Genomic DNA, 26495 nt, shown 5'->3' on the forward strand with positions numbered 1-26495 from the left:
ATTAATTGAAATAGTTTTAACTGGATTTTAAATAAAGGTGCAATTGATTGTTACTGTTTTGAGTTTTATTGTGTTATTTTCTTGCATAGTGGGTCCTGCAAACTGCTAAATGCTTTCTATAGGGTAGGAGGCACTGGGGACGAGTTTATGGAACCAAGAAGGTGGTGGCCCGAAAAGTTTGGGAACCACTGATCTAACAGTTCTCTTCCTTGCAGCCCCTGCCCTCTTGTTTAGGGAGGCTTTTAATGTTTAATAGATCACTGTGTTTTATTTTTCTGTTGGAAGCCGCCCAGAGTGGCTGGGGAAACCCAGCCAGATGGGTGGGGTATAAATAAATTATTTATTTATTATTATTATTATTATTATTATTATTATTATTATTATTATTACAGATCCAGCAGTGCCCCCACCAAACACACTTTATCCGAAGACAAATGGCAAAGGCGCCTGAACTCACAGTCGCAGACTGTTGCTGGGTGGCCTGGGCTGCAAACCGAGCCACGTGGTTGATGATGGGGGAGAAGTTAGTTGGTCCATAGAAGCGTATGTGAGGCAGGCACGTGGAGTAGGCTTGGACGATGCCTTCTACACCTTTAGAGCAAAGTAAGAGAATGGGTGGTCAGTGCTGCAGGCCCCCAAATGCACACAAGTCCAGGTGTGAGCCCCAACTCCTGTCCCAAAGTTTTGATTTAGCAACCTTTGTGTTCCTGAAATAGCCTTGCAGCACAATCCCATCATGCATGTGTCTACTCAGAAGAAAGTCCAGTTGGGACTCATCCCCACATAAGAGCATAGAGGATCCTGGCCTAAAACTCACCCAAAATGACGAAGACTTCTCTAATTGGAGGGTAGCCCTACATATAGGTACCGTATATTCCAGCGTATAAGACGACTGGGTGTATAAGACGACCCCCAACTTTTCTAGTTAAAATATAGAGTTTGGGATACACACGCCATATAAGAAATACGACCCCCAACTTTTGAGAAGATTTCCTGGGTTAAAAAGTAGTCTTATATGCAGGAATGTACAGTAATTAATTAATGACTTGAGACAGTCTCATCCTTATCGTTGGGTGGTGGTGGGAAAGAATCTTATAAAAGAAACAACCTTTCCAAGCTTCTTGTCAAGCTGTTTGCAGGGGGCCTCCTGCTCAGCTCCATCCGGAAGTGTGTGGGGTTTTCTGTCTCTGCATCCTAGCTATTTATTCCTCGCCCCGTTAACTCAGGTGACCCTCTAACCTATCACTCGAAGCAATGTGTACGAACACCTACTAACTCTCCCAGGCTGCTTCACGTCTCTGTGAGAGGTGGAGGCTGCTTTGGTTGCATTTCCGAGAGGATTCAGAGACGACTCCCGACAAGTGCTGCTAACTAGAGGCAGCATCTGCCAAGAAGGCATCTGGCTAGTTGGTATTGGAAGCAGGAGGCTTCACACTAATCCAAAAAGGCAATTGGAACTAGAGATGAAGGAATCTGTCGATTTCACTTTGTCATTTTTCCAGTCTGGAGTGATTTGTTCCCAATGAAAATGTGTCAATATTTAACATGAATTTCTCCTAATTTTTACTAATATACACACATTTTGCAAGCAACTTTCCCTACCATAATGCATTCTGTATGTACTTTTCACTAATATATGCATTTTGGTACACATTATTTGGTTGGTCAATGGCCTCACAGAATTTTGAGGAGAGTGCATTTTGATTTTGAAGGATAGTTATGTTGGGATATGCATATTGTTTTGGGAAGGGCGAATTGGGTGGCTTCTTAGTGAAATGCAAACAGAATCAAATCTCTTCCACATCCCTAGTTGGAACATCTAAGGCAGCTTTCCCTGGTGTCCTCCAGAAGTTGTTGGACTACAACTTCCATCAGTCCCAGCCAGCCGGGGCCTCGTGTCATTAAAAGATTTGAACTGGGGTTCTTCTCTAAGCATTTTGTACACCCCAGATAAAGAGCTATTTTAGGCTGGATACTTCTGTGGTAGAAGCTACCAAGAGGAAGTTTTTGTGTCTTTTCAGAAGGCGTGCCCCCGCCCCCAAAAAACTCAGCTTTGCACCTGCTGCATTTAAGACAGAATGTATATATTGCTCTACATGCAGAAAACGCCTCAGCAGTGTACAGAAACAAAATATAAAACATAGTACAGATTTTAAAACAGCATGGAAATTTAAAAGCCAAGGAATTAAAGACAGCAGAAATAAAATGAACTCTGCACTTACCGAGGCAAAAAGGGTTTGTAGGATTGAAGTTAATGGCAAATTCGTGTGAAACCTGGAAGAATAAGGTTGAAAAAGAAGCAGCGGGGATTAATTTTACTCCTCTTTCCACCCAAGCATATTGCACAATGTGGCTGATACCCAAGTTTCAGGATGTGTTTTCTCCAAGATTCACCTGAGCATTAAAACCAGGAGAGCCCATTCTCTCCACCCTTCCCCAAAGACTGCCTTGTGCCACAAGGGCACTGCACCCATTTTTGCACAACTCCTGCTTGTCTACTGAATGTATGAGGGTAATGATGGAGCTAGCAAGCAATTCATGTAACCCAGGGCTAGCTCCACCAGGCCTCTTCTTTTGCTTCAGTGGGAGAAGTGAGAAGAGGACCAGCTGCATCAGGCAGGGCCTCCAGCCCTCGAGCAGCTTCCATTCTAGCAAGTCACTGAAAGGACCAAAAACTTTAAGCACATTTTGTACAGTGGTACCTCGACTAACGAATAACCCTACTTACGAAAAATTATACTTACAAACGACACAAATTAGGGCTCGCTTACGAATTTTTTTGACATCCGAAGGCTGGATCAGGCCCCCGCTGCCGCCACTAGTGGCCTCCCACCACCTCAGACACTCCGCCCACGGCCGGATTGGGCCCCGCCTCCGCTGCTAGGGCCTACCTCCGGCGCTTGGCCTACGGCCGGATCGGGTCCCACCGACGCCGCCTCTAGCGGCCTCCTGGCGCTCGGCCTACAGCCGGATCGGGCCCCGCTGCCGCCACTAGCCGGCCTCCCACCAGATCGCCCCCCCCGGCCCACGGCCGGATCAGGCCCCCGCTGCCACCACTAACCTGCTGCCTCGCCACCACCCGCCCATGCTCCCTGCACTGAAAGGTCATGTTGCTGTGCATGCCTTTAAAGTCTCTTTTAAAGGGTCTTTTTCCTAGGCTCCGGAACGAATTAATCCATTCCCAATGCATTCCTATGGGAAACATCATTTCAACTTACGAATGTTTCTACTTACGAATGTGCATTCGGAACGGATTAAATTCGTAAGTATAGGTTCCACTGTACTACAGTATTTAAAGAATTGGGGAGGCATCAGGGGATGATTGAGGAAGAATGGTGGGTAGGCTGGGACAGGGTGGGAGTAGGGTGAGGGGTAATAATGGATGTAACTCTCTTGATTGATTTAGATCAGTGGTTCCCAACAGGTGGTCCGCGGACCCCCAGGGGTCCGCGAGCTATGCCAGAGGGGTCCGCAAGATGCTAAAAAATATATTAAATATATTTCGTATGATAACAGATTTTTTGTTTGGGCCGCTTCCTGCATGAGCAGAGTCTAGCACAAAACTAGAATTAGATAGAGGCAGTAGTTCTGCTGTATGCCGTTAGGTGGCGCTTTACAAACACTACTGTTTTGCAAAGAGGCAGCGTGCGCATTCTACTAACGCTCACCTCCCCAAGATGCTTTGCGTGCGTCGGCTTCATTTGTGCGCTACTGCGCAGGTACCCTGTCTTCTCCATTCCCCTCCCTCCTCCCTGGTGCGCGCTGCCTCTTTGCAAAACAGGAGTGTTTGTAAACAAAGCGTTGTTTTTCGCAGAAGCTACAGTTCGCGTAGTTAAAAATGGACCGCTGGTTAAAAAGTGGTTCATCTCATTAAGAACTGAAAATTAAAACTAACTGTATACTGATGGAGTACTCTGTTGTAACTGTAAAAAACGTATAAATATAAAATATAAAAAGACTCTTAATTTGGCTCTCACTTTTTAATTTTAGCATTAGGAATTAATGGGGTCCTTGTCACAATAGCGGCTCGATGAGGGGTCCTCGAGAAAATTTTGTTGGGAACCCCTGATTTAGATAGTCCGAAACTGGAATGATATATGGAACTCGCTGAAGAATCTGGGAGACCCTGAGTCCAGGGGAAGGAGGGTTAAATTTGTTTTAATGTGTTTAAATGTTAGTATGATAGAATAATTAATATTTAAATTTATGGAAAGTTCTTGGTAAAAAAACTTTAGGCTAAGGGGAGAAATAGAAGATAGAAGGAAGGGAAAATAATTTTTGATTTGGATAAATTGATTAATTATTGGTGGAGAATAGATGATGATTCTAGAATAGAATATTTGAGTATTAATGATAAAATGTGTTAGGATAATTTAAGATACAAGATGAAAACTGCTTAATTGGAACTTTAAAACGGACCCAGTGAGGGGGGGGGGGGTTGAGGAAGTCAACAATGTTAAGTAAATAATATAAGATTTGAGATGTTTTTCTTTTTTATAAAAAAATTCCTTCAGTAGCACCTTAAAGACCAACTAAGTTTTTATTTTGGTATGAGCTTTCGTGTGCATGCACACTTAGTCAGATACCAGATTTCTTTTTTATGTTTGTTTGTTTTTGTTTTGAGTTTTTGTGACTTTGTATTTGGAAAATGAATAAAAAAAGTATTTTAAAAAACAAAACAAAAACTTTAAGCACAAGCACTGGGCTTTGTTTACCCTCCCTGTCCCTTTTGTGTCGTCATCGTGTCTTTGATTGCGAGCCTGCAGGGCGGGGAATGCCTGGTTCAACCGTCTGTACGCAAACTGCTCTGGGAACCTTTCTGGCTGAAGGCACAAATGCTCCAAATAAATGCATCAGCTTCCTTTTTCATGGGACTAAACTTTAGTGTCAGACTGAAGGTGGCAAAAGCCGCCATGCAAACACCTCTGCACTGTCCCCTGAAGGCGGCTCTCATCACATTGCACTGCATTGCATTTCGGTCTGTAATCATCATTGCTGCTCCCTCCCACGCCAAACTCGGGTAGTCCTGTGCCTCTCTGTTTGGAAGTAAAATGGGCCACCCCAAAGCAAGGTATGGCTCCTGCATACTTGGGGGGGATTCTCAGGTATCCAGAAGACTAGTTTATGAATGAGAAGGAAATGAATGAATGAACCAAATAGGCACAAATTTGTCCCTTTGTGGCTTCTATGGAACGTGGACGGCAGTTGAGCACTGAGTGGGTCAGTTCCAAAGAAAGGGAGAGAAAAGAGAAGCCAATTGCTGGGCTTGTGTCTTTTCGTTCTTTGATTGTAAGGATGTAAAAAAGGCCCTGCTGGATCAGGCCCAAGGGGGCCCATCCAGCCAGGCATCCTGTTCTCACAGTGTAAGCAGAACAGCAGCAACTCTCCCCACTTGAGATTCCCAGCAACTGCCATTCAGAAGCATCACTGTCTCCGAAAATGGAAATTATGCTGCGATAGTTTCTTTGTGATTACTGTTTTAAGTACACTGTGCTTGGCTCCCAGTTTGGGGGAAGAGTGATATAACTATCAAACAAACAGTATTGAACTTTTAGTGTCCGTCTTTGAGTATTTATTACAGCTGTATCCTAAGAGTGGGCATTGGGGCCAAAGGGATATGATCCATTAAAAACACTCATTTCAACAATGTACAGAGGGGTTTTTTCAGGGTGGGGATCACCCCCTTCCCGACTCTCTAGAACCCCCCTCTACATATAGCGCAAAAAAAAAAAGGTCTCAGGACTGAACTCCCCCCCCCTTTTTTTGCCATATAGCATAGTAGGAAAAACCTTCAGGAATGTGTGAACAACAACCCAAAAAAGTCTTCTTTTTGCTTCCCCATCACCTTGCAAGTCCCAATCAACACCATAGGGATCCTGTTCCAGACTAGCAAGTGGGCTGGGGACAGGTCCTCAGGTGACCCAATACAAAGCCTCGTGATTTCCATAAACGACACAGGGCACTTTCTCCCCATGAGCAAACAATGAATAATTTGACATAGCCCCACCACCACCACCAAAAGTGTGGGAGGGGCTTTGCACACAGGAGGGACCTTAACAGATGACTGCAGCCACAGCCTCCTGGGTGCCCCCCCCATCCAGTGCTTTGGGATTTGAATTCGTTCCCTCTCACATCCTCTACAGAAGAGACTTCTTGAGGTCCTCTTCGCAGAGCCCTTTGCATTTCAAGATGTTCTCTGACATTTCCAACATGGTTTTTTTATGTGCTGGATATCTTATTCATATCAGTCCTTTGAAAGCATCCCATGGCACCATGGCAACAAGAGCATCGGGAGAACAAAGCATGATTTCTATGTCTCTTATCTTTAATAGTCATCTCTGCTTTCTGCTCCAGTCCTCACTAACAATAGCCATGTTTGCAATTTGTTATCTGCAGTCCATGGAAAATGTAGATCACCATCCAACTGGTTATAGATATGGTGGAAATTAAGAGCAGACATTCTCAAAAGCAGCCAATATTTATCTTTTCTCTTTTCTTTTGGTATGTTCTTTTCACTAATACATGTGTTTCTATGCAGCCTATGTATTTCTGCACACATTACTTGGTTAAGAGAACTGCAATGCAAAATTTTGAGAAATGTGAACTCTGAAATGTAGCTGTGTTTCAGTTTGTGTATTGTGAGGTAGGTTTTCACATTTCTCCCCCATCCCTGGCCAGATCCCCCACAAAGTCACAAGCATTGTTATATGTGAGAGATTTCCGAAGCTAAAATAAACCTAAACCTCCTGAATGGTGGTCCAGTTTCCTGCATGGAAAGGTATTGAGTCATCCTGTTCTTTGGCTGGAAACTAAATCAGGCTTATAGACCTGCTTATAGACCTGCCTCTCTGAAAAGCAAACAGTTGTTTTGCTTGTTTGTTTGGTGGGTGGGAAAAACACCTAGAAAATTGTATCAATCACTGGACCCACCTGAAACATGAGGAACAAATGGAAGTTATGTGCATAGCTGTCAACCCTCCCTTTTTTTGCGGGAAACTCCCTTATTTCAAGCCTTCCCTTTTTTGCTGGAAATTCCCTTATTCCAGCGCCGTTTCCCACTGCTATCCTGGATTGTTAGATATACCGTAGACCAGGCATCCCCAAACTTTGGCCCTCCAGATGTTTTGGACTACAATTCCCATCATCCCTGACCACTGGTCCTGTTAGCTAGGGATCATGGGAGTTGTAGACCAAAACATCTGGAGGGTCGCAGTTTGGGGATGCCTGCCGTAGACTGTCCCTGGGACAGGGGAGGCTGCTGATCCCTTATTTTCAAATCTGAAAGTTGACTGCTATGGTTATGTGTCCTATTGACAGGTTCTGAGCATAAATCTTAGGCCTAGTTTCACAGAGCTACTGTGCTTGCCAGATCTACAGGGTTGGGAGTTTTAACTACAATAGCCAAATAGATGACAGGTAGGTAGCCATGTTGGTCTGACGTAGTCAAAACAAAATAAAAAAATTCCTTCCAACAGCACCTTAAAAGGTAAAGGGGCACCTGACCATCAGGTCCAGTCGTGTCCGACTCTGGGGTTGCGGCGCTCATCTCGCTCTATAGGCCGAGGGAGCCGACGTTTGTCCGCAGACAGCTTCCGGGTCATGTGGCCAGCATGACAAAGCTGCTTCTGGCGAACCAGAGCAGCGCACGGAAACGCCGTTTACCTTCCCACCTATTTATCTACTTGCACTTTGATGTGCTTTCAAACTGCTAGGTGGGCAGGAGCTGGGACCGAGCAACGGGAGCTCACCCCGTTGCAGGGATTCGAACCGCCGACCTTCTGATCAGCAAGCCCTAGACTCTGTGGACCAACTAATGAAAATGACAAACTTAGTTGGTCTCTAAGGTGCTTCTGGAAGGCATTTTTTAAAAATTTTTGTTTCAAATAGATGGCAATTAGGCCTGTCAATTAATGTTTCCAGTGGCTCCATTCAGTCCACATCACAGAGCACAGATCTGGGACCCCACAGCCTGGGGTGCTTATATTTTGCTGTAAACTGCACAGAGTGGCTGGGTAAACCAATATTGTTTGTGTTGTTGTTACATTTAGTCAGTCCTTAGGACACTGGAATAATGCAAAAACTAAAGCAAGTGTCTGCAAAGGTCTTTTGGCTTTTACCAATGACATAGTCTAGTTATATGCTACTATGAATTTAGATATCTAAGGATGGGGTTTTTTTGCACTGAATTTGTTTTAATGTCTGCTAGACTGTCTACTTCTTCTTTTACTTTATTAATTGGGTTCCAACAGATCACTTTCCCTTTTTCTAAATCATTAGACAACAGATCCCACATGTGATGTGGTACAAGAGAAAGGAAGCTGCCCGCCCATGTATTCATCACAGCGGTGGACCTCTTGAGTGTTCAGAGGCCTGGCGTTTTTATTTCCAGTCTCTCCAGTTAAATGGGTGGCAAATGTTTATTAAAGCTTTCAGTGATTATTCAGACATAACACCGAAGCTTGCAGTCCTAGAAAGTAGAGACTCACCCAACACTCTGCTCAGGGGTAAAAACAACAACAACCCCAAAATGCAAACCTTTGGATTGCCATTTTAACTTACTTCATCTGGGGGGGGGGGAATCCATCACAGAAGCAAAGTTGCACATCATCCATCCTAATTCCTCCCATTAAAATGTCAGCATTTGATTCCTCCTCCCGCTCTCGGGAACAACAAAATTGCTCACCTTCAGAACCAAAAGATGTTTACTGCATTCATTGTAATGGGGGAAATGACAGACAAATGTAATGTTTAATGGTGAAGAAGGGGGATGACTCACTCTCAAGCAGCACATCGAGTGCCTGAACCTGCACTTCATGTCACTGGCACCTCGATACAGGGTGTGCACCACTGTATTAATGGCAAGAATAATGTGCACAGTGGGAGAGTTACTGGAATATTTCATCATTAAGGTAGCACTTGAGACCAAGTGAAAAGGCTCCAAGAATCAGCAACCATGCCTGGGCACCAACAGGGCATGCAGGATTCACACCAACTGTGGAGGTACAGCATTGCCACCATGGCTAGTAGCCACACTCTAGATGCCTCTATGGGCAGCGCTTATTCCCGTTTATCAATACTGCAGGTTAAAATATTAGATTCCACACAACAAAAATCCATATACATAAACATCTAATAGCACTGTCACACCATTCATTTGGCCATGTATTTATTTCATTAATCTATTTTTACTTTCCAGCAATAACATGCCCTCAAAGCATCTTATAAGCTCTTGCAGTCTTGTAACATTTTGTAGTCTGGCTTTCAGAGAAAAGATTTCGGTTCCTAACCTGCATTTTATGGCACAGGTTTCCTTTTTGGCTGGTCGTGGATTACCACACCTCTGTCTTTGGAGTTGTTGTGTGGACAACCGGGACACTCATGCCCTTTTTATTAGGGTTGGCAGTGACTCCTAACGTTTGACAGCCATTGCAGTCATTCCCAACCACATGAGTGACACCCAGTTGTGCCCATCCGTTAGCAGAATGGACTTTCATTCATGTAATGGGATTCTTCTCCCCCACCCCTTGGGAACACCCTCAAATATGTTTCAAAAGGTTAGGGGGGTTCCATCAAGAGCAGGTGGGGAAGGTGTCAGGAGCTACAGGGGAGAGATGAGAAAGAGGGAAATCTTGCAGAAACTCTGGATATCAGCCTAAGTTGATATCCAGCAGTACAGACTTGTAGCAGTGAATGGCATGGACTGCTCCCCACCCATCCATACTTGGAGGACTGAGGCAGAATTGTAGTTGTAGCCGATGGATGCTCTAGCCTAAACCTATGAACAAGCAAACACACCTTCCTCTCTCCTTATCCCCCCCTTCTTTTCACTCCTGCCTAGAATCCCCATTTCAGACTCTGTTCCCCAGGATGCTCTGAATGCTTGCCATGGGGCCAGCTGTTTGACTGAGGCTCCATTCCTACACTTATGTAGGAGTCTGCCCCACTGAACTCAATGGGATATACTTCTAAGTATAGACACACAAAAAATTCCTTCCAGTAGCACCTTAGAGACCAACTAAGTTTGTCATAGGTATGAGAAGACAAACTTAGTTGGTCTCTAAGGTGCTACTGGAAGGAATTTTATTATTTTTTGTTTCGACTACGTCAGACCAACACGGCTACCTACCTGTAACTAGTTCTAAGTATAGAACTGCACTGTTAGAATCAAGAAGGAAACCCTGAAAGCTTTGTTCCACCTAATGATATATGCACACACTGTAAGCATGGAAACGTATACAACAACAGGATCAGGTTTACCTTCCAGTCTGGGGGGAGTTGGGCGCCAAATCCCAAAGCAGGAAACATTTTATCTCTGCAAAATAATCAGAAAAGGGGGGTAGGGGGAAGCACGGGAGAAAGTAAGTATGGACTTAGCCAAGGCTGCACATCTCCAGCACGGTTCTGTAACCCAAATAAACGATATTGGTTCAACAAGATTTGCAGAAAACTACTTAGGAGAGATTCCTTCTCCCTGAGCATTCACCCTGATTGATTCACAACAAAGCTTATGCAGAGGTGAGACTATATTCAGTCTTTTATTGTGCATTCTTTCCGATTTTTTTGCTGGGAAGTTATACAACAAGGAGCATCCATTCCAAGTTCCTTTCTGCAGTGGTTATATGTCTTTCTGTTAACCAGGAGTGGAGGGGAACCTCCTTCTTATGGGCCAAATTAGGCCTACCAGGCCACCTCATTTGACCAAGCCACACACACCAAGGTCAAAACCTGGCTCAGTAAAAGGGGTGGGTGGGTTTGCAGGCACTGTTGATGAGCCTGCAAAGCCCTAGGCAAAAAGTTCCAGAAGACGTTGTGTTTGCAAGGCTCCACAACCAGCCTTGCAAGACCCCTGGCAGAGGTCAAATTTCACCTGCCAGATCAATGTGTTTCTCTACCACCACAAGGACTACAAACTTTAGCTGACAGAGAATTACACAAGCCACATGGAATGGACACATGCAGGCATTAATTCTCTCCCCTTTTAAAGAATTTTAAATTGTAAGCTCCTTTGGGAGCCAAACATGCCTAATAAGTGGGATAGAAATACATAAGCCAAGAAACACATTGTTTTGGAAAGGGCACTTTGCCCCACGCTGGCAATCTGTCCCTGACTTGAGACAATCTGCAGAATTCCAGGGGAAATTTAAGAAGAGCCCGGATAATTCAAAGCAAGCTCCCTGTCCCACCTTCTGCATCTTGTCACCATCCAGATGCTTTGGGCTGCTGAGAGCCATAATCTAAAACATCTGGAATGCCTCGAGGTAGGGCAAGGTTGATCTAATCCAGGAATCCCCAAACTTCAGCCCTCCAGATGTTAGCTAGGCATCATGGGAGTTGTAGGCCAAAACATCTGGAGGGCCGCAGTTTGGGGATGCCTGATCTAATCCAACATCCCATTTCCCAAATGGGCCGCTAGGGGAACCTGAAAGATCACAAGCAAGGCATGAAGGTGGCACAGGAAGACAGGGCTGTAGAAAGCTGCCTTTTGCCGAGTTAGTTCTATTGGTTTGTATAGCTCAGTAATGTCTGCACTTACTGCCAGTGGCTCTTTGGGGTTTCAGGCAGAGTCTTGCGTAGCCCTGTGTGGAGTTGCCATTGGTATTCGTGTGTGTGTGTGTGTGTGTGTGTGTGTGTGTGTGTGTGTGTGTGTGTAGTTTTTGAAAAAATTATACATATAAAATAGCAATTTCAAACAGTAAAAAAACAGAGTTCTTTTGAACTCTTAGACCTTCTTCCATGGGTCCCATCTTTAAGATTAAATTCACTGCATCTTTTACCCCTTTCTAGCTATTATATAACCATAGGTAAAGGTAAAGGGGCCCCTGACCATTAGGTCCAGTCGTGACCGACTCTGGGGTTGCGCGCTCATCTCGCATTATTGGCCAAGGGAGCCGGCGTATAGCTTCCAGGTCATGTGACCAGCATGACAAAGCCACTTCTGGCAAACCAGAGCAGCACATGGAAACGCCGTTTACCTTCCCGCTGTAGCGGTTCCTATTTATCTACTTGCATTTTGACATGCTTTCGAACTGCTAGGTTGGCAGGAGCTGGGACCGAGCAACGGGAGCTCACCCCGTCACAGGGATTCGAACCGCCGACCTTCTGATCAGCAAGCCCTAGGCTCTGTGGTTTAACATTACACATTACAAGTGTCTTTACATCCCTGCCAAGATTTTAACTGTTTACAGTGGTCTTTTAAGTAAATTACAAATTTATTCCAGTCTTTAGAAAATACTTGATCTTCCTGGTTTTGGATCTTCCCCTTCAGTTTCGCCATTTCTGCATATTCCATCAGTTTCATCTGTCATTCTTCTTTTGTTGGTATTTCTCCTTCCTTCCATCTAGTAGCATTCTTGCATTCTTGCTGCCGTTATTGCATACATAAAAAGTCTTTTATCTGCCATTGGAATTAGAACCGGGGACCTCCTGTATACAAAACAGTTGTTCTACCACTGACTGGTGGCCCTTGTGTTGATAGACCTTTGCTGTTTTCCCTCTCTGTGTGCATCTTTTGGCTAATAATAATTTATTATTTATACCCCACCCATCTGGTTGGGTTTCCCAGGTGTACTGCTTCTGGAGCTGGAGGTTCCACCTAGCTGTTGTGGCTAACAGCTCTTGATTGATTTATTCTCCACGAATTTTGTTTTAAAATACATAACACATTTGAAGCAATATTTAGATCACCCCTTCAAGACAGCCTCAGAAGGGAAGCAGCACTTACGTGTCATAATCTTGTATTATCTGCCCCACTGCCCAAATAGCTGAGAGGTATTCATTTGTTCCCATGGGGTTGATGTAGTGCAAAGACGTGGGGTCCCGAGGATTCCCGTTGGAGGCTGTGAAATCAATCCCGACCTGCAATGGAAGATCAGCACCACCTTTACTATAGCAATACCCTCCTGTAGTAGTGGCCACAGGGGTTGGAGAAGGCTCCTCTGCTCCACGGGTTCCAAAAAACAGACCGGGAAAGTGGCGTTCCCTGGGGAAAAGTTATTTATTTCCCCCCCCCTTTCTACAACAGGGAAACTGGGGCTCTCCCAATGTTGCTGGACTCCAACCCCCAGAATCCCTAACCACTGTCCATGCTGACTGGGGCTGATGGGAGTTGGAATCCAACATCATCTGGAGGGCCACTGGTTCAACACACCTGGAAAGCCTATGGTGTGGCTTGGCTCCACTTCGACAGTGGCCATCTCTTCCTCGAAGGGCTTCTGGGTCCATCCACAGCTAATTGGCCAGGGCAAAAACTGGACTTTTTCAAGACTATTGCATAGTATTGGTTCTTCATCGCACAGGTCCCTCAATACCTTCTCGAATGTCTCTCCTGATATGAACCTTCCCAGACCCTGAGGTCCTCATGATTTAGCGTTACGTCTGAACAAGGCCACATTCTCCCCATCCATCCTCTCCTCTGCCTCCCTCAGCTTCCTCTGATGTCTCCACTGTGCTGCATTTTAAATTGTAAGATCATTGGGGCATGGACCTCTCTGCTACTACTTTGCAAAGCACCGTGTGCATTGGTGAATAACAACCAATTGCTGGTCCACGGCATCCAATGGAAAGCAATCAGTTACTCGGTGGATCCTGACGGTGCCATTCCACAACTCAAGACCTGCTAGACGAGCATCAGGAGAAAACCAGAAGCCCGTCCAGCTAGTCAAGTTCTGAACAGATGATTCCAGCCCTCTGTGCTGGTTTATTTGGCTTCCAAATGAACCATTTCCTCCTTTGTGCCAGCAAACCTTTATGCAATAGTTCAGCTATGTGCGTAACATGCTTGTACTCATTCCCGTTCCTATGGCAACACCTCCTCCCTTCCTCTTTATGTCCCTTTGGACCAAAACAACAAATACGGAAAAAAAGAATACAGCCTGCATTTGTGTGTATGTGTGCACAGACACAACATTCTTGGACACTGTACTTGGGGGGGCGGAGTTTGAAGCAGCTGGGGGTGGGGGGATAAGTGTTTGATACACTGGATGAAACAGTGGAATTTCAAGGCCCTCCGCTCTTCCTAAAATAAAGATTCCACAAATGCACCTGTGCAGAATGAATGAAAAATCTCTCATTGCCTATACACCAGCAAATGTCTAAGGTGAAGAAACATGGAACATTTAACCCAGAGGTCTCAGGAACATTAATACAGGTCAGAACAGTGGGAAAGCGGGAAGCCGCTAGTGGCAACAACGGGGCCCGATCCAGCCTTGGGCCAAGTGCCGGAGGTGGCGGGAGGCCGCTAGTGGCGGCGGTGGAGGCCTGATTCGGCCTTGGGCAGAGCGGCGGAGGCGGCTAGTGGCGACAGCAGGCCCGATCCGGCCTTCGGATGTCGAAGAAATTTGTAAGCGCGCCCCAATTTGTATCTTTCGTAAGTAGAATTTTTCGTAGGTAGGGTTATTCGTTAGTCGAGGTACCACTGTATCTGTGTGCAGATGCATGTATTTAAACTGAGAATTCAGATATCCTGCCTCTGGAGGCAATATGTCTTGGGTCAGACCTGTCGGACTGAGGCATCAGTCTTCATTTGATCAAGAAATGAGGTTAGTAAGCAAGCCTGCAAAATGAGCCCAGGCAGAAAGTGGCCCTAAATGAACTCGGATTCATGGGGAAATTGATGATTAATTAAATTAAGTTTTTGAATCTCTTCCCATGAAGGCATCTTGAAGCAATCAACCATTTTTTTTTAATAAAAAAAGAATCAACAGTAACAATTTCAGACCCAATACAGATTCTAACTGAGGCAAAAACTGATGATGTGTGCTGCAAAATTCACTCGGCATTGGGGGTTTTCAGCCAAATGAAATGTGTTCATTGCTTTGCAATGTTGCTTTCCTTGTGCCCCGTTGAGCTGGATTGATGTCATTCATTCTGCTGTACCTCATGCCTCATTTGTGATTGCAGCCAGGGGCTGATACAGGCGGCTTGCTCTCAGATCCACAACGCTTACACTGGAGTCGGAGACTCCTCAAGGCTACCCTGATCACCCGGGATCTTTTTAGGCCTGTCATTTGATTAAGTCCAAGGGAGGAGAGGATGCAGAATGGCATGTTCCCAAACGAATTCACTTCACTTCATGCTTATTATAGTGCTTTGTGTATGAAGAGGCAAAGATCCTTACCGTAAACATTAACTGGCAGCCCCCAAGGATATAATCCAGGAAGGTGTAATCTCTGGTGATCTGAAAAGGGAATTAAAATGGTTAGAAAGGGGGGAAGGAAGGGAAGCAATACAAGTGCATTTTCAGAAATCCCTAAACATTTGTAAGCAGAAAGAAAAACTTTCGAAATTATGAGGCACTTTTGACCGTTTGTCTCTATGGAACTAACGTCCTGTTGACCACCAAAACTTCAGAAGCAATATGATGGCTGGTAGTAAGCATCAAAGAGAAACTGCCCATGTGTGCACTGCAAAAACTAACTCCATTGCCTTCAAAGTTCTATCTGTGGCGAGTCGAAATGCAAAAGATTGCTGAACACTGCAGTCATCAAGAATACTGAGTATGTATGCATACACCACACCTCCTACATCAGGACCATCCTGGCAAGCACGTTTGCTGCTTCTATGATAACATTTGCATAGAATACGTGAAGCAGCACACAGTGTGACGCAAAGATGCATCCACCAGAAGCCACGGCCAATAGCAACTTATAGCAGAGGGCGCCAAGGGGATGTCCACTTGTTGCTGTAAAACTACAACTCCCATCAGCCCCAGCAGGCATGGCAAATAGTTAAGGGTGAAAAGAGTTGTAGTCATACAATGCCTAGAGGGCACCACGTTGGCTACTCCTGCTGGATGGACGGGGAGGGGGTCATATTAGAGCATCTGCTTTGCATACAGAAGGTCACAGGTTCAGTCTCTAAGCTGGGCTAATAATGTCCCACTTCCTGAAACCCTGGAGAGCTGTTGGCAGTCAGTGTAGACAATGCTGAGCTAGAAGCACCATCTGCCTGCTTCCCTTTTGTTTGTAGCATCTCCAGAACCTCACAAGAATCTCAATGTCTTACTTCATCCCCCTCCTCTCTCATCCCTTCTCCTCCCCTTCAAGCTCAGCGTTGAAAACTTCCCTTTCCTGAGGTCACAACATTATGCAAATCCAGTAACGGTTGTTTTTAAAGTTAGGATGAACTAACCATGACTGCAACTTTAAAGATTATACAATAATACATCTCTTCTAGGGAAAAGCACGGGGGGGGGGGGGGGAGCTTAATCTTCCCCCTGCCTTGCTTACAAATCTGTGGGAGAAAAGAACACACCATCATTTCCCCATTCCAATTCACCACCTCTTAAGAAAATAACGCCACCGGCTTTTCCTTCCAAGAAGCAGCTGCAAGAGTTTTCAAAGATGTGTTTTGAGCAGCAACACATTTTGCAACAACCTCACGCAACCCAGCGCCCTCCAGATGTTTGGAATTGCTTCCAGATTACCTGTTTAATGAGCCTTCTGCTGATTTGCTTGATTTGCTGTATCAAAGCATTGTCCAATGTTTTCCAGCATATTTCCCATCCCTCCTGGTCACATTATTGGGGGAAAACTGGTCTTTTTAAGGAAGTGGGTTTGTTGCACATGACCTCCCAGTCTGTTACAACTGCAAGACCCAGAGTGCTGGTCTGTGATAGAATCCTACCCCCACAAAATCAACAGTCTGGGGGTGCCCATGGGATACCCCTCACTTTGGTCTCAGTGGGGGGCATGGGAGTTGTAGCCCAAAACATCTGGAGGGCACCATGGTTGGTGACAGATGCTTTGTGTGTACTCACTTTGCAGGATTTCACAATGATGATTCCTGAGTTCTTGTAGCTCCTTTTCTTCTTCTGTTTTTTGGGGTTAATGCATTCAAATTCTACCTATTTAAAAATGAAATGGAAGGAAGACGGGTCACAATAAACACAAGAGATCCTGAATCATAGAATTATAGAATTGTAGAGTTGGAAGGGACCACAAGTGTCCCTGCCATGCAGAAATCCTGCCCAGAGCCGGTTCTCATTCTCTCAATGCCAGCAAAATGCCACAATGAGCTACGATTTGTTAGGTTGGGGAACTGCACCACTCAACACAGAAAAAAAGTCCACCTTTGGAAGCTTAGCCACATTTGGGTCTGCTTGCCAGTTTGGCAACTGCAATCTACATCGTAACACGGGATGCTGCCCAAGACCAACCACTGATCCACCTAGTTCAGCCTTGTCTACCTTGAATGGCAGCAGCTCTCCAAGATTTAAGGCAAGGAATTCTCTCTCCTAGTAGCTTCTGCATTAAAATGCTCCCTTAATCGAATTTCTCAACCATCATTAGCTACTGATATGGATGCACCCAGACGATGGAGCCGAGGAAGCCATTCCCTTCTGGTCTTTAGAGCCTGGTGTTTTGAATAAAAGAGCTGCTGGGATTCTGACAGCAGGTAACTCCATTTAGAAGCACTCAGCACTTGACAGAAACAAAAGTGGAAATGGCAAATGAACACAGCCGTATTCCAAGTCCTTTTTTATGTGTGTGTGGTTTTTTTTGGGGGGGGTGAAGGGTGTTGATTACTCATTAGGTAAACAAACGTGTGTTCCCATTTTATTTTTAAGCTTTTATGTAGAAGCACCCCAGCTGCCTCGCTGAAAGAAGCTTTTCTTTCCACCTGGAGCATGTCGACAAAAATGCACGCATTCGTAGGAGGCAAAAAGGAAGGTCTGAAGTCAATATGTAATGATTGTGAACAATTGTGAACCTGACCTACTGGGACTTTATCAATTCACAGATCAATCTCTACTGCTCACTTTGCTCTGGGTGACACCAATGACATAAGCTTTAGACCACTAGATAGTCCGATCTACTTGAAACGGAAGAGAATTCTCTCTCGTCCTTCAATATAATAGGTCTCTGAACATAATAGGGGAAAACTGGCACTTTATTGGCCTTTTATAGACTTCCTCTGAGATCTAAGATGCTGCCTTATGCCAGGACAGAAAATTGGTCCATTTAACTCAGTACTGTCTACACTGACTGGCAGCAGCTCTCTGGGGCTTAAGGGCTTTCTCAGACCCTGCCTGAACCTGCCAGCGATTGGACAAGGCACTTTCCCCATGCAAAACATGCTCTGAGCTATGAGAATGTTCACAAACATTTGAATAAATCCCACAAGGTTGATAAACAGGTCGGGTGAGGGTTGTTGTTTTTTTTTTAAAAAAATTGTAATATAATTACTTGCCATTACAAACATTTGGCCAGGTGTCAACTAAGCAAACCTTACGCATTTAATAACATTTCAGAGACTGATACAAATAAAATAAAATAAACCTTTTTAAAATATCACATTATAATGCAGAAGAAAGCTGTCATCCCTATAATAATCAACAGATTTTCCACTGATCATGTAGTGCCTGAGTGAGAATTTTTGCTGTTCTAAATGTAGCATATTTATCAGTGTCTCTGACAGGAAGAGCAACTTATCTTGGAAAGTCCGTCTTCAAAAATAGCAATGGGTAGATTTAAAAAATAAAATGAAATCTGCATGCACTTCACATTCACGTATCAAGTGAATAAGACCTTCAAGGGTCTGAGAATTACGAAATCCAGCTTGACTTCTAGGGATACCCTTTAATCTGGCTTTCCCATTCTGCAAAGGGTAAAATGTTTGGGGCTTAGGGAAAAAAAACTGTTCTTAGTTTAACACTCACCCGATCCCTTATATAACTGAGTGTGCCATAGGTAGGAGAAATTATAATAGCAGAGCCCACTATCCTGTTCTCACAGTGGCCAACCAGATGCCCTGGTGGGCAGCCCCCGAGCAGGGCCTGGGCACCCCACTTGTGATTCCTAGTGACTAATATCCAGGTGCATACTGACATAGCCATTGATAGCTTGCTCCTCCATTAATCCTCTTTTAAAACAATCCACACTACCTCATGTGGGAACAAATTCCATTAGTCAAACGATGCGCTGTGTGTGGGGGGGAGTACTTTCTTTGACTGTCAACGTAAAGGCTTGCTAATGAGTGAGAGGTTGGGAGAGAAATGAAAATAACAAACCAAGAGAGTGCAAGTAAAGGAACAAAGATGGCACATCGATCCAGACAAAGCAGGATCATGGAATCATAGAACCAGAAGGGACCCAAAGGGTCATCTAGTCCAACCCCCCTGGCAATGCAGTAGTGATGGGGAACGTGAGTTATGGAGGCAGCAACAGGTTTTGTTTTGTTTTTTAATGATCCAGTTGGATTTTTGCTACGCATCCACACGGATAGCAGTACAAAACAAAAAGGGGGAGTGGCCTTATACTGAGTCAAACCCTTGCATCTAGCTCAGTACTGGCTACACTGACTGGCAGCAGCGGCTCTCCAGAGTTTCAGGCAGCTGCCTGGAGACAGAGCCTTCTCCATGTGAAGGCTCTGAATCCTGTAAGACCTGCTTCTTGCCTTGCAGGCCTTTATCCACCTGGCCTAGGAGGGCAGGGCTGTGATTGACTCCAGCTGCAAAAGCTGAAGATGCTGAACTCCCACGCGGGGGTGTTGTTGTTTGGGGGGGGGGGTGCCGTGAGTGATATTTTTGGCTATTTGGTTGTGCACTTTTTGATGTGTTTTCCTTCTTGTTTATGGCTACTTTTGTTACATCTGTAATGATGTACATTTGTTCATGCTGTAAACCGCTTTGTGCATGGTTTAAACCATGGAAAAGCGCCATACAAATCAATTGTGTCTGCATGTATGCTCCCATTGCTGCGTTATGGCCCTTCCCGAAACCTTGTGCTGCAGGCCTGCACAACCACCACCCTGCCTCAGACCAGGGAGAGAGCAAGGTCACCTCCATCAGCCTGGCTGGGAGGAGGCACACAAAGGAAGGCCTTGGATGATGAAGGCAGCGTCCAGGTTGGTTTATATGGGGAGAGGCGGTCCTTCTAGGAGAGGACTCTGCTGACACATCAGAAAACCACTACCAGACAAGCCATTACTGTGCTAGGTGGACCAATGGCTCAGCATAAAGAGACTTCTTCTATTTTTGTTGTTCTTATTATTACTACTATTGCAACGCACATATACCACCATGTTTCTTACATCACAGAACCCAACATGTAATTCTCAGGTGGTCTCCCATGCAGGGACTGACAAGCCCCAAATCTGCTTAGCAAGGTGAATTTAGGAATCTGCCTTGTAATGTGCGTCTAGCACAGTCTTGTCTATACTGAGCGGCAGCAGTTCTGCAAGGTTTCAGGCAGAGAATCTCTCCCAGCCCTACCTGCAGGTACAATGCCTTCAGGCCAGAGCGTTTTCATATTCTTCACATCCAAAGTGGTTCTCTAGTCTAGAGCTTACCGAAAAGGCATCTTGGGCTTCGCACATCTTGGCAACGGAAGTCTGGAACTCCCCGATGAAATCGTGGCCTCCGTCGTTGTCATAATCATGACATATGATCTGGCGGGAGAAAGGGGAGAAGCAGAGCAGTGAGTGGGGTTGTTGTTGTTTTTCCCAAATGCAAACAGGTGTCCTCATGTTGCCTATTGCTGCGCTGCCTGTCCAAGAAGCCCGAAATTGAGCTGCACACTTTTTTGACAAAGAAATTCATCTTTCTCAGAAATGGGATAGTTTATTTTTTTCCGAGAATTAGAACTAGGTGTCAGAAATAATGAGATGCTGTCTAGAAATAGTAATTACAGAGGAACAGATCCAATTAATGGATAAAGATGAAGGTTAGGGTAACAAATTTCGCTATTTCCAGAAACTTCCAAGAAATTCCCATTTGAAGACCTTAAAAGAAAAACAAAACCATTGTTAAAATGTTGTAAAATTGCTCTGTGGAGGAGTGGAGTCCATGATTTCATAATCACCAGTACATGCTGTGCATATCCAACTTCACAATGTCTGGAAACAAAGGAAGGTTTTCAAACAAAAAGAATACATTTTTTGTTAGTTTTCAAGCCTGGCGGCAGCCATTATTATCACAATACCTTTGGCACTATCTCAAAATTCCAAAATGCCCTCCTGCACCCCAGATTGTTTACAGCCATTGAAATAGAGGGAGACTTGGGCCCTTGGTACCTTTATCTGCCTTTCGACGTCTCCGTCACACAGAGATATTAAAGGCACAGTGAACGGCTTCCACACAGGATCCAGCGTGTATTTAATCACCTGCAATTTGGAGAGATGGGAGAAGCACAGGGGAGATCATTTCACAATCAAGGCCAACACACCAAGGGCCAACCTAGACACCAGGGCCGGCCCCACTATTGGGCAGAGCAAGGCAACTGCCTCGAGGTGGTAGATGCCCGTGGGAAGCAGCAGCAGCAGTTCCTGGGCACTCCTCCCAAGTCCTGCCTGTCCTGGGGCCCCTGCTTTGTCCTATTGCCTCTCATCAGGTGAAGGAGACAACCACCCCACCAGCATGGGTTATTCAAAACATGTACCAGAAATTGGTTCGCTTACAAATGCATTTCTTCTACCTTCCCCTATTCCTACCCCTGCAACGATGCTTCCCATTCAACCTGCAAAGCCTAAATGATTTACAAATATAATTGCTTTTTTGATGTAAAAAAAAAAGGTAGCCTTGTCTCTGAACTCACATCAGTAAGTGAGGATCGGCTTTGCATTGAAGAGTGAGGCAGGACTGGCATTGCCAGTTAGAGCATGGATTAAGTGGTAATGTTAACATGACTGTAAACGCTTCCCTGCAAAGGAGTGGAAAGGATCAAAGAGAAACCGCGATGTAAAACTGAGACTTCCCTGTGCAGAGCTGTCAGACACTGGAGCACTGTGTGGGAGTCTCCAAGGATGCACACTTACAACCCAACACGGGAGAAAATCACACAATGTGTCAGTCAACAATAACACAAATCAACTGTGAAGGATAGGGCTCTTCCACACAACACTGTCCCTCCCTGCACAAGTGCACCGCTACTGGTGCAAGGTGGACTTCTGAACCCCACACCGTGCAACACTTCTGATGCTGGTCCTGGCTTGTGTCAAGAAACTGCGCTTTAAGGTGACCTGATTCCCTCCCTCCTCCACCCCTATTTCAGATGTAGCAAAAACCTGCAGAAAGTGAAAGCTTCCCATCTCCACCTTGTGGACCCTCCAGAGAAGAGGAGGGGGAGCAGGGAATATGGGAGCCCAAGGCTAGTTTATGGTCACTTATGTAATGCTAAATGGTGCATTATATCCAAAATGAGCCATTTTTTGCCTTCATGCCAAGAGCTCTTTAATATTTCAAGGATCATATAAGAAGGGAAATAAACATTAAGGAACTCATAAATCAATGACACTGGTTTCTGCATAATGTATTTAGGATTGGCACAGAAGAAGAAAACAATTGTATTGATAACTGTCTCCTTTGAGAGTGTCTGTCTCTTTTCTGGCCTGCAAAAGAAGGCGGCACAGTGGTTTGTAAAAGCTCGGGCTTGGGTAGAATCAAAGAACTGTAAAGTTAGAAGGGACCCGAGGATCATCCAGTCCAAGCCCCTACAATGCAGGAATCGTTTGCCCAATGTGGGACTTGAACCCATGCCCCTGAGATTGAGAGTCTCAATGTCTACCAACTGAGCTATATTTTTAAAGAAACTGCTATCTGCCTGCTCTGTCCCACACAGGAGCTGTGTCTGCTTTGGGTCTTTTTTCTTTTTCTCACTACCATGTCCCCTTATAGAAGGATTTGGAACATGGATTTCTACATTATTCATTTAGACTAATTGTTGCAGTATGAAGAGCACTGCATAATTCTTCTTGGGCCATATTGAATTTTGCCTCTACAATGCAACTCATTCTGTGTTGGGGACGGGAACCTCAAGCTAGGGGCCAAATGCGGCTATCCAAACGTCCCTATCTGGCTCTCAGAAGTCACCCCAGCCACATCCCCCACCAGCCCTGCTTTGTACCCCACATAATTTTTCTGGGCTGGAAGGTGCCCTTGAACTGGATGCTAGTCCATATCAAGGGCTGAAGTGTGTGCATGTGTAGAAACTAGGCTACAGCACAACATTTACATTCAATGTTCCACTTATTTTTGTCTCTGGCCCCACCCACCTCTGGCACATGGGCCTCAGAATGTTGCCCAGAAGAGAATGTGGCCCTCTGGTTGATCCCCAGTTCTGCCTTGAAACTGCTTTTAAAACTCACAAAAGCCAGTTGTTATCCCTTGCAACACAGACACACCCACTCAAGGCTTTCTAGGTGTTTGGGGGACACTTCAGCTTCACTTTATTCAAAAACATCACCCAAAATATCTGGTCCTTGGCAGCATGGGACACAGGCAGAGTGTGACAGCCATGTTCAAATATATAAAAGGATGTTCAAATATATAAAAGGATGTCATATAGAGGAGGGAGAAAGGTTGTTTTCTGCTGCTCCAGAGAAGTGGACACGGAGCAATGGATTCAAACTACAAGAAAGAAGATTCCACCTAAACATTAGGAAGAACTTCCTGACAGTAAGAGCTGTTCGGCAGTGTAATTTGCTACCAAGGAGTGTGGTGGAGTCTCCTTCTTTGGAGGTCTTTAAGCAGAGGCTTGACAGGCATATGTCAAGAATGCTTTGATGGTGTTTCCTGCTTGGCAGGGGGTTGGACTGGATGGCCCTTGTGGTCTCTTCCAACTCTATGATTCTATGATTCTATGTGATCTTGCTGCAAAACACTGATATTTGCATCTCTCAAAGGGGGAGTTCATTGATGCTAACAAATCACCCTGCTTACCTCTGTCCTATGGACTAGCATCCATTTCCCATCGTCTCCTGGTTTATAAAACTCTAAAAATGGGTCTGATTTTCCAAACAAGTCCTGCGAGGGGGATGAAAGAAGGAAAAATAATAGCAATTTTTAATACAATTACCCCAGCTCAGCTGCCTCAAATCAGCATCAGGTAATGTAGCACTAGGAGGAGAGAGGAAGTATTTCCCTTTAGGCCAGGCATCCCCAAACTTTGGCCCTCCAGATGTTTTGGACTACAATTCCCATCTTCCCCAGCCACTGGTCCTGTTAGCTAGGGATCATGGGAGTTGTAGGCCAAAACATCTGGAGGGCCGCAGTTTGGGGATGCCTGCTCTAGGCTATAAATCGGAGGCACCCAATGTGTCTTGCAGGGTCCTCCCAGTGCTACAATTAGAATGAATAAGAAATGAAGGCCTGTAAATCTTAAAACATCTAAGCAGAGGGTAAACAGTAGCATCCACAGATGGTCTGAAAAGCATCAAATATTATTGGCTCGAAACGGTCTCTTGGGGCTCGCACCGAAATGCAAATCCTCAACAACTTTAGCAGGGTTGCCGGAGACTTTGGCGGTTGGACTTGCACCCCCTACCGTCTCACTGTAGCGGGTTTTGTCAGTGGACACACCCCAGCAGATGCCCAACCAGGCCAACTCTTGGAACCATTCTTATATTTAAAGGGCTCCCCAACAGCCATGGCCCAAACTAAATGATACTTGAGAGATCACGACTAATCTTTTAGAGTTTAAGCTGCTGTAAAAGAAGCAATGGAGGCTGCAGTCAGGAATGGAAGAGCAGCAGGCAAGAGGGTCTATTAAACCCTTTTCCTTTGCTACTATTGTCCCTGGGAAACTGCAGTGGCATCCCAGGCAGCCTTCAGTTGGAGATGTGTTCTTGAATCGATGAGCATCCACAAGATAAATCCTAGGGAACTAGAGGGTGGGGGAATACATGGAAGAGCAGAGGCATCTCAGAGGAAAAAAATATATGCAATGCAGATCAAAAAAAAGCACCAGGCAGTACGCTTATGGAAGGAGCCATCAACCTTGACTTGCACCACCCTGAAAACAAACTGTCTCTCCTCAGAGTTCTTTCAACGAGCCTTTCAGAGCTTTGCCTGTTCAAGGGCTGCTTGTTTTCAGTCCGTTTACATACTTTATTTATAGATGCACAGGGGTTTCTCAGAAGTCCATGCAGGGTGTGAATCTCTATTGGTACAGGGAACGATTCTTTCGTTTATGCATTAATTCAAAGTCTCTTTTATATCATCCTTCACTCACAATCTGAGGGAGGCTTACAAAAATAAAACCCTAAAAAGCAAATACCTTTTTTTAAAAAAAATAAAATAAAAGCTATGAAATCATACCGGCAACATAAAACAGTCAGCAGGATTAAAGTTGCATCGGTAAAGCTCAGGAAAATAAAAGGCTGTTTCTGGCAACTGAAAGTCATAGCTGCCAAGTTCTCCCTTTTTTAAAGGGAAATTCCCTTATGCTGAATAGGCTTCCTCGTGAGAAAAGGGAAAACTTGGCAGCTATGCTGAAAGTAGAACTGGGTAGGAACCAGAGGCTAATCAACTAAAGGAGGATTTGTGCCCTCCAGGAGAAAGGAAAAGGCTATTTGAGGCTCCTTGCTTCCATTTCCTTTGGCAAGTTTCTAGACCTCATGGAATGAAAACATGCAGGCAGGGTAGACAGTTAGAAGGCAAATGAACAGGTCTGAGAAAGGGGAGAATTTGTGTGCCTTATCAAAATTGCTGGCTCCTACACTCCTTTCCCTACCTCTATTGCATCCCAAGCACAGTTGCCAACTGTTCAACATTGGCTGAAAAGCCCTTTCGTGTCTGTGCATGGTCTCTGCTGCACCACACTGGAAGACCAGGCTCCTGCCTTGCATTCAACACTGTGCAGTGCAATGTCAAAACAAGCATTTGTAGCATCACCTAACTGGCTACATGTTGCCTCCATATGAATTTATTCGGGAGGGGGGAGAAGCAGGACCCCAAACACGCACCTTTTTATCCAGCTTCCTGCCTGCCATGCTAAGAGTGATCACACGGTTGTCCGACAGCTCTTGAGCTGCTATCTGGAAGACAAGAGATAATTCCAGTCATTCTTATCAAGCTTCACACATTATATGTTTGAGCCCCCCAAAATGAAGAAAAACATAGCATGTGGAAAAACACAGCTATGGGAGAGGGATGAGATGGCAGAACTTCATTTGCTCTGCTGAAAAACCAGCACATTTTGGCTCTTCAGTTCCTTGTATTTTCCCCCATTCCAGCTGCTCATCATAGGATCTTTGTAACCAAGAAATCATGCCTGAGGTTTTTTTTCTTTCCTCCTCCCTCCCAATCAGGGCCGGCCCTACGGCCAGGCTGGGTGGCGCAGGGCACCATGGCGCCGGCCCGCCAGGAGGGCGCCGCGAGCTGCGCCCACCCGCTGGCTGGCCGGTCCACTGCGCAGCTGTGCCCACAGCAACCGCGCTGTGCCTGCCCGCCGCGCAGCAGCGCCTGTAGCAGCCACGCTGCGCACTGCGCCCACCTGCCCACCGCGCTGGGAAACGGGGCGGGAGGGCGCCGGAGGGATCCGGCGCACCACGGCACCAGGGGCGCTTAAGACGGCCCTGCTCCCAATCTCTTTTCTTTTTGTGTCATATGTTTTAGGTTCTAAACCGGAGGATAGGAACTGTCTTATCACTGGCATTCGCAAGCTGCTCTGAGAGTCTTTTTTCTGGCTGAAAAGCATGGTAGAAATGCTTTAATTAAATAATCATTCCATCTACTCCCAATGTTCAGTTATGGGTGCTGCTGCCGCCTATGTAGCCAA

General features: G+C 45.3%; 1 protein-coding gene across 3 annotated transcripts in view; it reads right to left on the bottom strand.

Annotated features, from left to right (window-relative positions):
* Nucleotides 1-26495, bottom strand: part of CPNE2 (copine 2) — an 83389-nt gene that overhangs the window by 3443 nt on the left and 53451 nt on the right. For all 3 annotated transcript variants that reach the window (XM_035117135.3, XM_088672144.1, XM_088672145.1), the window contains 10 exons: nucleotides 25681-25752; nucleotides 23657-23740; nucleotides 21013-21102; nucleotides 20290-20388; nucleotides 16757-16843; nucleotides 15116-15175; nucleotides 12722-12855; nucleotides 10258-10312; nucleotides 2223-2274; nucleotides 458-591 (listed from right to left, as the gene is read on the bottom strand). In XM_035117135.3, the coding sequence (XP_034973026.1) occupies nucleotides 458-591; nucleotides 2223-2274; nucleotides 10258-10312; nucleotides 12722-12855; nucleotides 15116-15175; nucleotides 16757-16843; nucleotides 20290-20388; nucleotides 21013-21102; nucleotides 23657-23740; nucleotides 25681-25752 (867 nt within the window). The remainder of the gene's footprint in view (nucleotides 1-457; nucleotides 592-2222; nucleotides 2275-10257; nucleotides 10313-12721; nucleotides 12856-15115; nucleotides 15176-16756; nucleotides 16844-20289; nucleotides 20389-21012; nucleotides 21103-23656; nucleotides 23741-25680; nucleotides 25753-26495) is intronic.

This window comes from Zootoca vivipara, chromosome 6, assembly GCF_965207765.1.
Source record: "Zootoca vivipara chromosome 6, rZooViv2.hap1.1, whole genome shotgun sequence".
Classification (NCBI taxonomy): domain Eukaryota; kingdom Metazoa; phylum Chordata; class Lepidosauria; order Squamata; family Lacertidae; genus Zootoca; species Zootoca vivipara.